Genomic DNA, 17129 nt, shown 5'->3' on the forward strand with positions numbered 1-17129 from the left:
GCAATGTCAGACTGATCTCCACGCGGTTCCCCCTGGAAAACATCGTGATAACTTTTTGAAAATTTTCAGGAGGATAGGAGGAGGAGATCCGACTGACATTGCTAATAATAGAATTATTCGTCGACATTACTAACAATCCCTATTCCCCAATAGTAAGTACACATAAGCACCAGCAGCATAAGGGGAATTGCAAGTGCGATATATATTCTGTTATATATATTATAATTAAAAATTGAGATTACTGACTACTGAAATATAATTGCTTGAGAGCTATTTAAGATAAATAGATATATAAATTTATTTAAATCAACAGATATATAATAAATACAATATATATACAATTTCATATATGACCATCCCTTTCTCTTTCTTTATATTTAACAAGGTAATGTAAAAAAAACCTGTGCATTGAATTACTACCTTTTTACACAACTGTAGTACACATACAAAGAAAGAGTATGTTGTTTGTATGATCAGTCTATACGTGATAGTTTCTTCTTTCCACCAGGTAGGCCATCAGCATGTCATTCCAGTCAAATAAAACAAAACCACCTACTGATATCCCTTAGAAAATTTACGTTGTAAGCGAAAACACATAGGCAGATTATTTGAATTGTCTCTCACGAAACTTGGCCGACAAAGAAACAATTTGTATTCAACAAGAATTCGAACTCACTGGAATGCTGAAAAGATAATGATTTGGTTGCGAACTGTACATATGCTTCAGGTATTTCGAATTAAAAATAAATAGAACGATTCGGAACTGTAAATACATAAATAGAGCCGTGGTGGTGAAAGCATCTTCTTAATCGTTCCCTCACTGCTGAGGATCGTGACTCTATACTATCTTGTCGACTAGCCGTCGCCATCTGCTGCGCTCAGATGTCTGATGTATTGCGGCGCTGACAGTAATGTTCAGTTGACGTGATATTTGATCTGACCATCGGATGGGACTTCGGTGAAAACATAAGATTTAGTAAATGAAAGATTACCAGGGGTAGTCTGTGAAAGTTGTAAGCGTGGATACCTCTGCAAATGAAGGACATCTTTTAGGAGTCTATATTTTCTCTCGCTCGGACACACGTCATTTATATGTCTCTTTCACACATTACGTTCCGATAACTTAGATCTTAGTCTCACCTACAACTGCCAAGCAGCTTGCTTTGTAAGCTGTTTTTCGGTTATAGGGACTGATTAATCTTCAGTGAAGTTTTTATGTTGGATCATTATTTCCTCTATGGAATTAAAAAAATAGAATGTGTTTTTAAATTCTCAAATATGTATTACAAGTTATTTTCTTCCTGAAACGAACCGTCCCCGTAGTCATTTCTATTTACTTTGGCTAAAAGATAAAAGTTATATTTGTACCTATTGTGTAGATATACGGTTGAAACTTGCTTGCTGGATTAAAATTATTATATTTGGATTTAACATGGTGCATTAAAGATTCGTCTCACAAACAGTTGTATCATCTTCCCTGCAGTGTGCAGTTAAATCTTTCGCAGATAAAGCTTACATGACATGTGTTTCAATGAGCAACCATTAGTTCTGAATATAAAAAGACAATAACATCTTGACATTCTTTTTCTATTGGGAAAGGGAATTATGAGTAATGTGGACTGATGATATCATTGCTAGCAATGTACCATGTCAGGTTGATCTCCACGCGGTTGCCGCTGGAAACCATCATGATAAACTCCCGGCGAATTTTCCACGATGGGCTAACTGACCTGACCTCATGCTCCTATCATCCTCCACTGGTGCACAGCCAGCGTAAACCGTTAGCGCAGGAGGGTGAACCATACCATTATACATTAAAAAAAAATTGTTTACTTAAATACAATACCAATAGAAGGGAATATTGTTCATATAGAGGGCTAGTAGACTAATTGCAAGCAACGTACTCTAGTCGATTACTCCCAGAAAACCATTGTTAGTAATTCCTAGTAAATTTGCTAAGATGGTCTAACTGGCAAGAAACTCTACTACTAAAAAAATGAATGAAATACCACTTACTTTTTTATATTATTTCTTTTAGTTTATTTCAATCTTTACATATCGCATAACATGTATTTTCCTAACATATTTAAAATATATAATGCCTTGTCTGATGTTAGTTGTTGTTGGTCATCTGCCAAATAATGATTTATAGAATAATAGGCTTTATTCGATAAGAATTTTTATTATATTTTAATTTATATTGTAGTTAAAAAAATAAAATTCAATACTATCAGTAGTTTTTATTTCGGCTCTAATTACAGATCATGACATTACCAACATGTAATATACATTTATTTAACAAATACAATTTAACTATAATTATCCATAGAGACAACGGAAACATTATATAATTATTGTGTATCTATACGTGATAGTTATTAAGAAAATACGGCAGTTGTGGAGGTAAGGTGTCTAAATAATCAAAAGGTTGCATCAAAGATTTAGCATTTCTAGTATATGTTAAATTTGCAACAACTTTTCTTAATTTATTTTTTTGTCCTTGCACCTTATTGCATAATCCAGAAATTTCTAATAATTCGTTCGAAACATTATCATATCTATCCTTGTGATATGGACAAACAGATTCTGTTAAATAAAAACAATGTTTATTTCGTTGAGAATCTTTTTTCTGTGCTAATCTAGTTTCTCGAGGTTTAATTGCTATATGTGGTGATTTTATATGTGTTTTTACATATTTACTATGTTTTTTGTCATTCGGACAACACTTGGATGAACACTTGTTAGGATCACAAATCTTATAGATTTTATTGGGTCTTCTTTTAACTTTTCTCCAATCAATCCCACACATTTCTGGTCTAAAAAGTCGTATATTTTCCATTTCTTCTGAATTTTCTAATGTATTTGTATATTGACATTGTAATTCTTTACAAAAACATCTAGTTACATCATCGCATGAACAATCATCGGGCTGAAAATTACAAGTTGTAGTGACCGCTTTATTAGCAGTATTTATATTATAAGGATAACTTTTAAAATGATCAATATATTCATCACATTCCCGTTTCAAGTTACAGTTTTTTATACTTTTTATAACAGTTTCATTAATTAAAATGTAAATGTTTCCTGACGGCGTAATTTTCAATGATCCATTCTGATCATTTATTCCATCGTCGTTATTTAACATTATAGTGATTTCTCTAGAATTTATTCGTTTGATTGGAATAATATCTAGTGATTTTCTTGCTAAATAACTTTTTAAAGTATTCATGAAAGTTATTTTTGATTTTTTATTTGTAACAATAGCATACTGTCCAGAATTGATCTTTTTTAACAAAGCAGAAGGATCCGAAAGTAAAATTTGCTGGTTTTGAAGTCTAAATTTAACTTTTTCATGTAAATGTGAATCGCTTTTACTGTTTGTAGCAAGAAGTTTAGATTGTTTTACTTGTTCCGTATTGACTTGTTGGCATGTTGAAGGAAGTTTGTCAAACATTTTCTCAATTATTTCACTAAATGAGTTATGAATTGATATATTCGGATTTAACCCTGATGTTCTCGAAAGAGTTTCAAAAGCAGGCCCGTTAACTAAAATTTTTATATTTCCAGATGGAGATTTTACTATAAAAGCATTTCGCTCCTGTTGTGAAACTGAACTGTTACCGAATATTATTTCATAATTACCTGAATCGGTTCTAACTAGATCCAGAGAGCACTTACAATTATCATCCATATAATCACTAATAGTTTGTATATATTTCTTTTCGAATTCCTTATCTACAACAATTATATAATTTTCTGATGGCGTTAATTTTAATATTGCAGGTGATTCACCAATATTTTCAATCCCTTTTATTCTCATTTTATAGAAATTTCCTTTGTGTACAGGATCAGAATTGATTTTAATTTCTTGGCTTTCTTTATATGTGTCTGCTAAAACGACTATTAGATTCTCTTGAGAATCTTTTTTCAGAGAAGCATTAGGTACTTTATTATTATGTTGTCCGTTTATATCTATCAAAAACGTGACCGAATCTGATTTATCCAAAGAAATAAAAGCTTCATCCGTTTTATCAAATATGTTATTAAATATACAAACATTTTTAATAATTATAGCAATATTTCCTGACTTTGTCTTTAATAATCTTCCATCGGCATATTTGAAATAATTGTTATCAGCTTGAATCTTCAAAGTGATATGTTTAGTGCCGTAATTATATTGATTCTCTAATTGAGTTTTGAAGCTCTCAACTGATTTATGAGATACTTTATCTGTTTCATTACGCTGATAATTTGTTACGTTTGTTATTTTCTTCACATGCTCTGTTGAGCTCTTATTAGTAACTTTACTAGTTTTTGATAATTTTATACATATGGACGACTTTTTTGCTAATTCATCATTTAGTTCTAATACACTCTGTGTAAAACTAGGTTTGATCGTTTTCAAATGTCCTTTTTCTACTTTAAATGACATAGTACCTGATGGTGTCCTGTTTATTAATAGCCTTTTAGATCTACAATATGCACTTTCTTTATAAGCAAAATCGATCAAAAAATATCCTGATTTTTTTTCATTTAAATATACTAACAAATTAGGATCGTCCTTAATTCTATTTTCAATAAAATGTATAACTTTTTCGTCAACTTTCATTGCTAAACCTCCTGATGGAGTGTTTATTATATCAGTAAAATAAACATCCAACCCTCCATTCTCGTTTAGTATGGAAATTTTTAATGCATTTGAAAAAGAACAATCAGCTACGTCATTGGATTGTTTACCAAAAGTAATATTTTTATTACTAAAACTAGATTGTTTCGAAACTACTAATGGTGCTTTATCTTTCTTATTTTTAGGTTCAGTGTCGGTAATGTTTATATTCTCTTTATATTCTTTCGTTGAATCTCTGAGTTCTATTTCATTGTCTCCTTGATCCCATATTAACACACATGTACTTTTATTACATTCAGTCATTAGTGTAGTTTTGACATATTTTACATCTGTAATTATCAATAAAAATTGTTATAAATATTATAACTTAATACGTGAGAGTACAAAAGGTGAAAGCAGCAATTTACCTTCGCACATAAGAAAACTTATCTTACACATAATTTCCGTTATTCGATTAAAAATATACTTCAAACTTTATATTTACTACACATTCTAATTGTTATCTTACGACGTTTTTATTGTTTTTACATTATTGTTAAAATTGTTGTATAAATAATAATCATATTTCACTTTGCATATTATAACATTATATTTAGATTATTGAAGTCATATTTTGTTTAACCTATACAAAATAAAATTTATTTACGAATATTTATGTAATATTACTATATTCAAAATATTCGGTGGTGATTTCTCTTTCATCTAAAGTCGAAGTACTATTATCTGCTGATATTTTTGTACGAGAAACTATTTCATTTATCAATGATTGCATTGTTACATCCTCAATATCTGAGGAGTGTATACTATGTTTGACGTTTGCTTCACTATCTATAACATCTTGTATTACTTCTTTAACTGTGTTACAGACATTTCTTTCAAGTAAGCTATTGACAGAATACTGATCACGTTTATTTATAAAAGCATTCGACGAATTAGTTTTAGAATTACCAACTTTATAATCAGTTATTAAAGCATATTTCATATGGGGTTTCATTCCTTTCACAACTTTTTCTTTGTATTTCAAATCCTTTTTACAATATATTTTTATTCTGTTGTAATCTATACTATTTGAGACACAAATATCTTTGTTGCTTTTGTACGTATGAAACTTTTTTATCTTACAATTCTTATTAAAACAATCTCTTTTCTTATTACAATCCTTTAGTTTTATTGAAGTATTATTTATAGACATGTTTGTACTAACGTAAACTTTAGATTCTTTGATTCCTTTTATTGCATTGCTACTTTGTTTATATATAGTTGTAACCTAAGATAAAACAATATTTTATTAAGTTTGACCAAAACCACTCACATGGTGATTATTTCTATAAATTTACAAGTAAAAATAAAACCAAGACAATGAATAATTTAATTTGATAAAGCATGAATAATTTTATTTGTCTAATTACCAAAATAACAATTATGAATAAGTTTACTTGATCACAGACAAGATTATTTTATATCATCAGGATGCATTGTTTATGACCGTGTAACTTACTTTCTCAATGGGTGTCACTTCAATGTATCTTCCCATTACTTCCTCAATTATTCGGTCACGCGGATGATTCTTAACATCTATAATGACGAAATTCCTACGTCATTTATGTATATTGCAAATTAAACTGTTATTTGTACTCTCACGTATATTTGGGATATTATTATAAAATCATTTTTTACTCACCTCCACGACACGTGCATGGCTTTTTGGGAGTATTTCCACAATTACACATGATCTGCAAAAAGCAATAAATTGTAGTGCATAATAATTTGTAATAAAATTTTTATGACAGTCCTACCATAAAAAAAATTTATTACTCACCTGTTCTGGTAAAACTGATATATCAGGCTTAATAGATTCCGGTAGATTTGACAATGAAGATAATGATTCTGGTCCAAGAAAACATTGAGCTGCTCTCATATTCTTCGAGAATGGACACACTTGTTCCTTACAAGGATTTGTGCTCCAAGATGCTACATCTGCACCTACACAACTTGGAATGGTATGCAAAGCACAGTCAGCACCGCAAGGAGCACCTTCTTTATGAGGACAAGCCACAACATCACTCTAAAGAAAAGAAACAGAACTTACTTATTGACACAATTAGAGACTATGTTTATATTAATTCATTATAAATCAGTTCAGAAATATGGTATATATAAAATTAAATAGTATGCTAGTATTTACATAATATAAAACATGTCGCCCCCGCGGTCTGTGCGCTTAGATCTTTCAAACTACATAACTGATTTAAATGCAGTTTTCAGTGATAGAGTGGTTTCAGTGAGAGATGAAACCACTCTATCAGAGTACACAACGAGATACACGAGAGATGTACAATATATAAATAATACATATACCTACACCCTAAGACGGGGTGAGTAGTTAGTAAATAAAAATAAATCTAGTCTAATCAATCATCTAGCCTAGGAAAAAAATGACATGAAAGATAATTTTAGTCAAAATGATTTCTTACAATATCTTCCTTCTCCGGCGGTGGACAAGGAGTAGGATCGTTAGGAGGCGGTAAAGCTTTCTTCGTGCATATACAAGATTTAGGACCTTTTGGACAGTTACACTCACTAGTACCACCCCAACGGCGACAAGGTTCCTAAAACAGAGTACTGAGTAGAATCTAAGCAATCTACTAAGATTTATGAAGGATAACTATCCTGCAATATTAGTAATAATAATAATAATAATTCAGGATAATTTACACAGCTCCCTGTGGTCTCAAGAGCTTGTATTATGGGTACTAGACAACTGGTACAAATAGTTAGATACGTATTTTCTAAATAACATAATATATATAAGAAACACCCAGATCATTACAAACAATCATACTGATGAATATGCGCACCCACGACCATCGGAAGTAAGGCGATACCGCTAAATTGCTATTATTCTGCACTGCATAAAAGAACTAATACAGTCGAGTCGTAACGCAGTGTATTTTTTATTTACATGGCGATTTAAAAAAAATATTATAATATATACAATTACTTTACATTGATATTTCAATCAATGCAAATGATTTTCAACCATCAACATAAATCCATACTAAAATTATAAATGAGGAAGTGTATCTGTCTGTCTATCTATTACTTTTACGAATAAATGGTACTCAATTAAACTTGATATGAAGTATCACGAGGTAGGATATAGGCTATTTTATATTACATAAAAATATATTTACAATTAATAAGTACTATTTACTAATAAAATACTACGAAATAGTAAAAAAAAACCTTTTTAGCAACAGTCCCAACATCCACTTTTAAAGGTTGCGTTAATTTCACTTCTTTGAGACAGAGCATTAATTGATTATAGGTTTCCGCATCCATCTAAAGAAATAAGTGGAAAATCTATTGTTACAATTGCGATTTATGTACTTTCTAATACTCAATACGTAGTATGTGAAAATGTAGATAATTCATATAAGTGCGATATGAGATGAGTAATGTAACTTACATCACTCAATATCTTCAAGTCACAAGCGTTCAAAATGTTTGGTAATTAAAATGTTAACTATTTATGTTTATTTACAACATGTGAAATTCTAAAATTCATGTTAGGTTATTTTAGTTCATTTATCTAAGATATTATTTCAATAGTCGTAATATGGATTTTAGAAATTATACTTTTTAATATCGGAAGAAAATTTTAGGTATTCCAGCAAATTACAGCAGCCCATTTTCATTACACATGAGTGTACCGTCATAATAAAGTATATTCTTCATATTATTAGGCAAAGTAGAGGATATACTAACTAACAATGCGAGAATAAATGCAATTCAATATACTACCAACGTTAATAACAACACTTACTTCACATCGAGTCTTCACTGCACCTCCAACAATAGTCAAATTTAAATTCTTTTTTACCGTTGTTAATATAAAATCTTGGAGAATTTTTCTTGTTTCTTCGTTCAATTTCCCATTTCTACTTTTTTTTAAGCAACGCAGGACTGCTTCAGCTACTGCTTTACCAGGACCTGTTTTAGCTTCTTTTTCCAATACAGTGTACATATTATCAAAGACATTATCAAGAAATTTCTGCTTTATACTCATGCACACACAATCCATCGTATGGTCAGGTTTGCATTGACCATCTGTATATAAACAATCTCGTGCTTCAAGACATCGTGGACAATCTGTACAAAATGTCCTAACATCAGCAGTATCGGTACATTCGTGGCATCTAATGCATTTAACTTTAAATTGTGCTATTTCTTTGTCGATCTTCATAATTTCGTTATTAATTGATATATGTTTGTTTTTGCATTTATCTCTGCATTGATCGCATGTTTGTTTCAACATATCGAGCTCCAATATTAATGCTTCACGCTAAAATATTTGTTGAACGTGAGATTTGTCATGTATATTATAATATTTTTAATAATAAAAATTATGACTATAATTTTAATGCTAACCTCTGCCTTTTGATCTTCATTTTCAAGTTTCTTCTCTAACAATACTCTACATATCTTCTGTAAATCTTCTCGTGCTTCCTTTATATATTGATTACCCTCTTGTTCTTTATCATATTTATTTTTCTGTTCATCTTTTAATTTTTTCTGGACTTTGGTGATCTCAGTACTTATAGAAGTAATTTTTAACTAAAATGAAATAATAATATCTGATACTTTAATCAGATTCTAATTTCATACGGCCGTTATTAGATACTACAAAAATATTTACATTACTCATATTATATGTTACCTAGGTAGAGGTACTGAAATTCAAGTTCCAAGAATAGTAACACATAATGGACCTTATAATAAGCAATGTACATTAAATTTAAAATATAAAATATCATACGTTTGACGCCTGTTTTTTATTACTCAAAGACTTCTTAGCAGTTTCTGCATCTTTTTTATTATTTTCTATTCGCTTGTTAAATTCGCCTATTTCCATTTCTATACATTTAATGTCATTCGTTTTCTGATTAATCTTGTCCAATATCTCTTGTTGACATTTGTTTACATTATCAATTTGAAATTCCAAATCTTTCTTATTTTTACGCCATTTTGTCGTGCTTGCTTCGACTTCTTTTAACTGAAATATATATAAATAACAATTCATAAAGTTGAGTTATTAAGAGTTTAATAAATATTCCATATTTAAATAAGTAACCAATAAGTATTACCAACATAAAAACATCATAATGCTTTCAATAAAATTCCTAATAATATGTAACCTGCTTTAATAAATCCTTCTGCCTTTCTAGAGACTCGGATATTTTTTTCTTATACGCATCTTCCATACACGACCACATACAATCTGCTTGCTTCAGCAACTCTACACCGTCCTTTTCTCTGTGTTCTAAATGTTGTATCTGATCTTGCAGTTGTTTCTGAGTTTTTATCAGCTCGTTCACTCTTACATTGCATTTCTTATCAAACGATGCTGCCTTTTTGGAGACAAAATTATTCAGCATATTACTATTATGCATATTATATTGACTACTCAGCTACAAATAAATATCTATTTAAGTCTTTAAAGCTTACCTCTTTCAAATTACAAAGAACCTTGCTGAGTGGTAGTACATCAGTATCCATGCTTTGAGAAACTGATTTCGATGCTGAACATTTTAGTGTAGACTCCGGTTCGGGACTATGGCAGCAAAAACTAAGAAATTAACTATTATGTAGAAGAACAATAGATGAGATACAGTAAATTTAATGATGGAGTTGTATAGAAGAGGTTATGTAAGATAAGATTTTTGTACTTGCAATAATCATTAACTACCCTCGTCATCAGACGACTCGTTTGCAGGATGCTACTAAGAGTGTTGAAATATAGGGAACTCGTAAAAATGATATCCATAGTTCGATTCATTCTCAGGCAATTCTCAGGCAAGGCAATTCTCGCTCAATTAGTCGTCATTATGCTATCTAGTAATTATTACTTTGCCTTTATTCTTATTTGTGGTAGGTGTAGTGATTCCATAATTGACTCTATCAGCCATCGTATATCAGTTTCCTTTTTTATAATTTTTCACACAATCCATCCGTCTTTTATTTTCAGTGTGACCTAGAATTCTATGGTATGAATGAAATATATTATTCAGTACTTTTTAATTTTATTTACAGCGCATCTCTTCTTGCTCTCGTCGTTATCATTGTTGCTCCCCGTTCTTGCCATATAGCAAGAGACGGGTTGAGTTCTATACCCGTTGTTACTTTTCTCATTCAAACCCATACGTTGTTGAACTGCTTGCTAGATAAAAACATAAAGTATATATTTTATTGAATTAGGTGTTATTTCACAAAAGTAGCACATAAAATATTAACTATGTTATTAAGGTCAAATTACGATGATTTAACTATAATTACAGTCAAGTCACAATCGGGGTCTTCTTTGAGAATGTTCCAGAAATCGCACATTAGTTTGATACCGACGTCGGTGGTTGACTCAGCTGGACAATCCGCTTTAGATCTACAATTTGACATTCCCGAAGACAAGTCCTTGATCAGTTCATCGAGAGCCAAGTAGCGGCGATTCAAGCATTCTGGAATCTCTGGCATACTGCAACTTTGTATCTGTTGAACAAAATATTACTAAGACCGTCATGTTCTTTAGTTTTACCCTGATTTAGACCTGAGGAATTCAGTTCGTAATTGGCCGACATAAAAAAATATTGTATAACTAGCAAGTTCGATTGAAATAGTACCTTTTTTATGGAATTACAATAGCAAACAAGCTGTCAGTTGATCTGATGGTAAGTGGTAACCATCGCCTTTGAACATAAAGAAAATTGCAGACATCAAGTTCTCATGTGCGCGATACCACTCATCCGTTGTTATTCCATAGGACTAAGCTAGACTTGACATAGACTATCAAGTCTCTTATCTTGTAATTTCACTGCCTAATTTTACCCTAAAACTGATTCTCAGCTTATAAAGCAAGCTGCTTGTCGGCTGAATGATAAAGACAACGGTATCCATCGAACGAAATGCGAATATTGGAGTCAGTGTTTTCCATGACGTCCATAATTGACAATGGCTCTAACTACTATATCAGGTATAACAATTTCCAGTCTATATCTATATAAATAAATAGTACCATGAATATAATTGAGGAATAAAACGTCTGCTTCTCAAATTTTCTAAATACTAACCAAGCACAATATATTTAAACAATAATTAATTTTCTTGTCATGGTCTGTGATCACAGCAAACAATTTTAATATAAATATTGATAAATTCTGCTATAATTTCAACATGCTATCACAGTTACAAACTGACAAAAATAATGTGTACTAATTATTGTCTTATTTTTATTTTTAACATTCTGTAGAACCAGCAACTTTTACGCAAAATATTTATAAAAGAAGATTATTAAACTCTTAAAAACAAAACAAACATCAGATTAGGTAATATGTACCTAATGCCAGATATGGGAAGACGATTGCTAGTAATGGGAACTAGTAATTCCCTTTGCTAACAATGTACCATGTCAGGTCGACCTCCACACGGTTCCTCCTGGAAACTACCGAGATAAATTCCTAGTGAATTTGCCACGACAGGCTAACTGACCTGACCTCATGCTCATCTTATACTCCACTGGTGCCCCGCCAGCGTAAACTGTTAGCACAGACGGGTGCACCATTCCATTATTATCCTTAAAAAAATGCCGGATATGACCATTTGCCAATATACTACTCCATTCCTCTCAAGAATTAAAAAAAATAAGTCCTGACAATGACAGCCAATGACATATTTTTATTTGAAAGACTAACTGAACGGATATTGATACTGACTGACTGATTAATATTTGTTTATTTTTGGTTTTATCGGTATTCTTAAACTCGTTCTATTTGATAAATAAATATTATTATTACAGTAATTATAATTATCTCGACATAAGAACTAATCACTACGTTTTTAATTATCTTTATAACACTCATATGTGAATAATTTCATCTCGCATAAGTTTTCAGTTGATAAATTACTATATTGATAACAGAATCTGCGTCTCAATTTTAATTGAAGATCTTATTCTAACCATGTCGGAGTTTGGTCCAGTACGTTTCAAGTAAATTTACAACTAATTTGTACCTGTAAATAAATCATATTTTAACATAATATTTTGTATTAATTACAGGAACATCCGAGGAACCTAATTCCAGAGCTTTGCAATCAGTTTTATCACTTAGGATGGGTCACAGGGACTGGCGGTGGTATTTCAATTAAGGAAGGGTAAATATACATTTTAATAATTAATAAATTGACAAACTTTATGTAAAGTCCTCTGCATGGACTTCTGTCTCACCTACCTCTGATTATTGCACTTTGTTAGCAGTTTCGGGTTGAAGATTGAAATACAGCTGTGAAATTACAGAATCGAACTGAAGGAAGACTAGTTCTTCATAGTGGCAATGTTTGATTGAAAGAAAGAAAAAATATTTTATCAGTGCCTTCAACAATGTTACAATATAAAAAAAAACTAATTGCTAATGATCTATAGAGTTATTCATATGATATATTCATGTCTTTTGTAACCATTATGACCATCAGTTTTCATCCCAGCTTCATAATATAATAAAGAGAAAGAAATCCATTCGGCACTTTTTGTTACATATTAAGTTTCAAAATTATTCATTATTTTAATTATAACTCACTAGCTGTGCCCACAGTTTCACCTACAAGAAATTTATAGCCTATATATTATTCTGACGTATAAGCTATATTACTGTTAAGTTTCATGAAAATCTGTTCAGTAGTTTTTGTGTGAAAGAGTAACAAAGATCCATTCATACTCACAAACTTTTGCATTTATAATATTAATAATGATCCTATAAAGTAAGTTATTCATTATTCATTTTACATATATTTCTATGAATTATATTAGGTCCCGCAATACAAAACCCAGGGGCTAAGGCATCCTCTAAATCTATCAAGTTTACTCTATTTTGAGCAAAATAGTGCATTAGAAAGTTCCATTACATAATAGTAATAATTCCCAATGAAACCTTTTGCATTTCTATACCTGTTTGTTTTTATATATGTTATTATACTTATTTAAATCTCTGTACATCATACATACTCCTTTTTCAATGCTTAATCATTGTTTGGATGGAGTTGAAATTGTATTGGTAAAATTTGTTTTGTATCTATATCTGAGCTTTGTTTTGTATGATATATGTATATCTGAGCATACTCTCCGTATGCTCAGATATGATGGCCCATAGAGATCAGTGGAAGAGTATAACATACTGCACCGATCCCAAATAATGGGATAAAAGCAAGGCAATGATGATGCCACTTACAAAACAAATTTTAACAAGTTTTACTCATATCTCATACTTTCACACAATCCAACCATCTTTTTTAAGGTGTCCTCTCTCTTTCCATCCATCCACATTCATATTGTTAGTGGCAATCAAATTAATTAATAAAATTGGTTTGTAAAAATTATTTACGTAATGTTTTCAGTGACAAAATCTTTATAGCTCCATCTGGAGTACAGAAGGAGCGTATGAAATATGATGACTTGTTTGTACAAACTATTGATGATGAAGATCTAGAGCTACCACCCGCAGAGAAAAAGTAAGTTATATTTTTTTAATTGACTTAAACACACTTGCTCAGCACAGAGTGGAATTAAGGATGCTTAGATTGAAGGGATCCAAGTCCAATAATGCAAGTAAATCATATATAGCGTTTTGTGTAGTAAATGTAAATTGAATCTATTCTCTGTATTTAGCCTGTTATTTGCGCTGTTGTATGTATTATTTATGTAGTTCAGATTTTTGTGTATCATGTTTGTATTTTCTATTTTATTCTTTGTTTATCTGTGGGCAATACAGAGTTATTATTTTATTTGTTAATAAATTACTTCTAAACTATGTTTGTAAAGTATGAACATAAAAAACATACAGAACTTACTTTATATTTTGTAGTACAAAAAATATTTGTAAAATGTATGATTTTGTAATGGAAGATGGTAAAATAATACATAAAACTGTACTAAACAATAAGATCATCAGTCCACATTACTAACAATCCCCTTTCCTTATTATTTAGACTTAGACACCTATATGTATAAGTATGCAATGTATATAAACTGCCTTTTAAAATTCAAGAAATTCAGTTGAATTTCTTGTCAGTTCTTCTGAATTTAATCTGTATACTGAACTGGACGGTAGGGAAAACTATTATTAAATAGAAAAAAAACTTGACTGTTTTTAAGAGATTAAAATGTCCTACATGAATAAATTCTTTTGATTTCTTTTGACTGTAACTGTTTTCTTTTAAATGTATATCGGATATATTATTCAGTATATATTTAGTTTTTTTGGGGTTGCGCACATCTTCCACTGATCCCCATCAACTGTCATATCTGAATTCACTCTCCTTTGTTCAATTAGGCAATAATATTTATAATTGTAATTTTACTTTCGTACATTTTCAGATTGAAGAAGAGTCAATGCACACCACTGTTCATGCTGGCATACCGCGAGCGCGGCGCTGGCGCTGTCATACACACACACTCACCGCACGCCGTCCGCGCTACTCTACTCTACGACAAAGAGTTCACCATCACTCATCAAGAGATGATCAAGGTTAGCAATAAGCATGTTAACAGAGACGAATTTCGTAGCATTTTTTTTTATGGTTGATTATGGAATAGTGCAGCCGCCTGCGCTAACGGTTTACGCTGGCGGGGCACCAGTGGAAGATGATAAGATGAGCATGAGGTCAGGTTAGTTAGCCCATTGTGACAAATTCACCAAGAATTTATCACGATGGTTTCCACGGGGAACCGCGTGGAGTTGGAGTGGAGAACCCTGCCTAGACAAATCCAATAGGAACCTGCTTGTACAGCTTTAGATACACGTTCTAATATACCACTTACTGCAGTTCTAGACAGGCGACGTCTTTTAGAGGATTGTGATGAAGAAGTAAAAAAGTTTATGACATTGTATCTACTAATTGTATAATTATTACTCAGTATATATGCGTGTTTTTTTAATAATTTATTGTATTTAAAAAAATAGCATTCTGCACTTACTCTCTATATAAACAACAAGTGTGGGAAATTTCATACTACTCCATCCGCGCAAGTTTCGTAAAAAGAGGCACATAGTTTTTTTTATTTATTTATTTATTTAGGAAGATTAACGGTGTAATTTTACATGTTACTTGTCATATAAAATTGTCCTATGCCAATTAATAATCTTCGCCAATAGTATTACCAGATTAAATTTTTCATTAGCCAATTTTAACATATTGAAGTAATCACGTGACAGTGTTTCAGTTGTAGTTATACAGTACAAGTAAATAGACCAACATACCCACAAGTAGCGATGTATCCACAGAATACACAAATAAAGTACGGCTATGTACCGTTAAAGAATTGGTTACATATGAGTTTCCTAACTGAGGCAGTGCTGGAACAAAACAGGTCAATATCATGTGGTACTATTTTCACGTATTAATGTTATGATAAGTGTACCACAACATAAAGAATATTTTTTCAAACCTTTCAGGGCATCAAAGATGCGAAGCTTGGTCGTTATCTCCGATACGATGAGAAGCTGGTAGTACCTATTATAGAAAATACTCCGTTCGAGAAGGATCTCGCTGGCAGCTTGGGTGAGGCGCTGCGTAATTACCCAGGAACTAGTGCAGTGCTGGTCAGGAGACATGGAGTTTACGTGTGGGGTGATACATGGCAACAGGCCAAGACTATGTAAGTGTACAATTTTATTGTTTTTATTGAGGGTGTATGCTATCAACCTCCTTATATTCACAACAGTCATAATCCAATACATTTACTGAAAGGTATATCGTTTTAAAATGTCAATAATTGGTCTGGAACGTTGATTTATGTAATTTTTATTTGTTATTTTATTACATACAAACCTTCCTCTTGAATCACTATCTATTACTGAAAACTGCATTAAATGACCATTTTTAGTATCTCTTATTGTTACCATGTTTGCTCTTATGGTATACCTTCGCTTTCCTCTGCGAAATCGAGGGTATATTGGAGTTTAATTTGTTTGTTGAGGTGTTTTTTTATTTGAGTTGGAATTGGTTATTTAATGAGTATTATTTCAGTTAAAATTAATGTATTTAGTGTAGAATATGATGTACGTTTACCTACATGATTAATATATGCATAAGATATAATAAAGCAAAATATAATTAAAGAGCTAGTTAGCTATTTAAGTGTATTGTTTATCATTTACAGGACCGAATGCTACGACTATTTATTCGAAATGGCGGTAGAAATGAAAAGGCTCGGCTTAGATCCTTCTTTCAATCCAGAGACTGTGGAAAATGGAAAAAAGTGACCCAACTTATAATGGCTAATGAACAACAAAAAATGAAAAATGCGAATAAACAGTACGCCATAGTGTTATAACTTCTTGCAATAATTAATAAGTTCTCAATATGTTTATATACATATTAACGAAAAATTACCGTATGTATAACAACAAAATGTTTGTTATCTAAAAATTGTTTTTATCTCAATTGTTATGTACCTATA

General features: G+C 31.2%; 2 protein-coding genes and 1 long non-coding RNA gene across 3 annotated transcripts; 1 reads left to right on the top strand and 2 right to left on the bottom strand.

The window, feature by feature from the left end:
- Positions 1-569: 569 nt before the first annotated feature.
- On the bottom strand, positions 570-2156 carry LOC131851113 (uncharacterized). Its single transcript, XR_009357859.1, has 3 exons — positions 2017-2156; positions 1369-1548; positions 570-1029 (listed from the first exon to the last, which is right to left on the bottom strand). It is a non-coding gene; the product is annotated as an uncharacterized LOC131851113 (long non-coding RNA).
- Positions 2157-2234: 78 nt separating this feature from the next.
- Positions 2235-11165, bottom strand: LOC131850912 (uncharacterized). The gene is made up of 12 exons (XM_059201307.1): positions 10964-11165; positions 10702-10847; positions 10136-10256; positions 9826-10038; positions 9447-9683; positions 9059-9244; positions 8454-8972; positions 7874-7969; positions 7102-7236; positions 6447-6692; positions 6309-6360; positions 2235-4956 (listed from the first exon to the last, which is right to left on the bottom strand). Exons 1-12 carry the CDS (start codon positions 11153-11155, stop codon positions 2363-2365), a joined length of 4737 nt encoding a protein of 1578 aa, XP_059057290.1. The 5' UTR covers positions 11156-11165; the 3' UTR covers positions 2235-2362.
- Positions 11166-12415: 1250 nt separating this feature from the next.
- Positions 12416-17098, top strand: LOC131850916 (probable methylthioribulose-1-phosphate dehydratase). The gene is made up of 6 exons (XM_059201317.1): positions 12416-12654; positions 12735-12829; positions 14066-14179; positions 15045-15195; positions 16123-16325; positions 16830-17098. Exons 1-6 carry the CDS (start codon positions 12637-12639, stop codon positions 16930-16932), a joined length of 684 nt encoding a protein of 227 aa, XP_059057300.1. The 5' UTR covers positions 12416-12636; the 3' UTR covers positions 16933-17098.
- Positions 17099-17129: the final 31 nt, after the last annotated feature.

The sequence above is a fragment of the Achroia grisella genome, unplaced genomic scaffold, assembly GCF_030625045.1.
Source record: "Achroia grisella isolate CSIRO2021 unplaced genomic scaffold, CSIRO_AGI_Agris_v1 utg780, whole genome shotgun sequence".
Lineage (NCBI taxonomy): Eukaryota > Metazoa > Arthropoda > Insecta > Lepidoptera > Pyralidae > Achroia > Achroia grisella.

What these genes read in the sequence shown, in the direction of transcription:
- LOC131850912 (XM_059201307.1), bottom strand. Translation starts at nt 11,155, where the DNA reads ATGCCAGAGATTCCAGAATGCTTGAATCGCCGCTACTTGGCTCTCGAT. An exon ending in AGAAGGATTTATTAAAGCAG is followed by an intron (nt 9,684 to 9,825) that starts GTTACATATTAT and finishes TATATATTTCAG; the next exon opens with TTAAAAGAAGTCGAAGCAAG. An exon ending in CAGTGAAGACTCGATGTGAA is followed by an intron (nt 7,970 to 8,453) that starts GTAAGTGTTGTT and finishes TTATTTCTTTAG; the next exon opens with ATGGATGCGGAAACCTATAA.
- LOC131850916 (XM_059201317.1), top strand. An exon ending in GGTATTTCAATTAAGGAAGG is followed by an intron (nt 12,830 to 14,065) that starts GTAAATATACAT and finishes TAATGTTTTCAG; the next exon opens with TGACAAAATCTTTATAGCTC. An exon ending in CTCATCAAGAGATGATCAAG is followed by an intron (nt 15,196 to 16,122) that starts GTTAGCAATAAG and finishes CAAACCTTTCAG; the next exon opens with GGCATCAAAGATGCGAAGCT.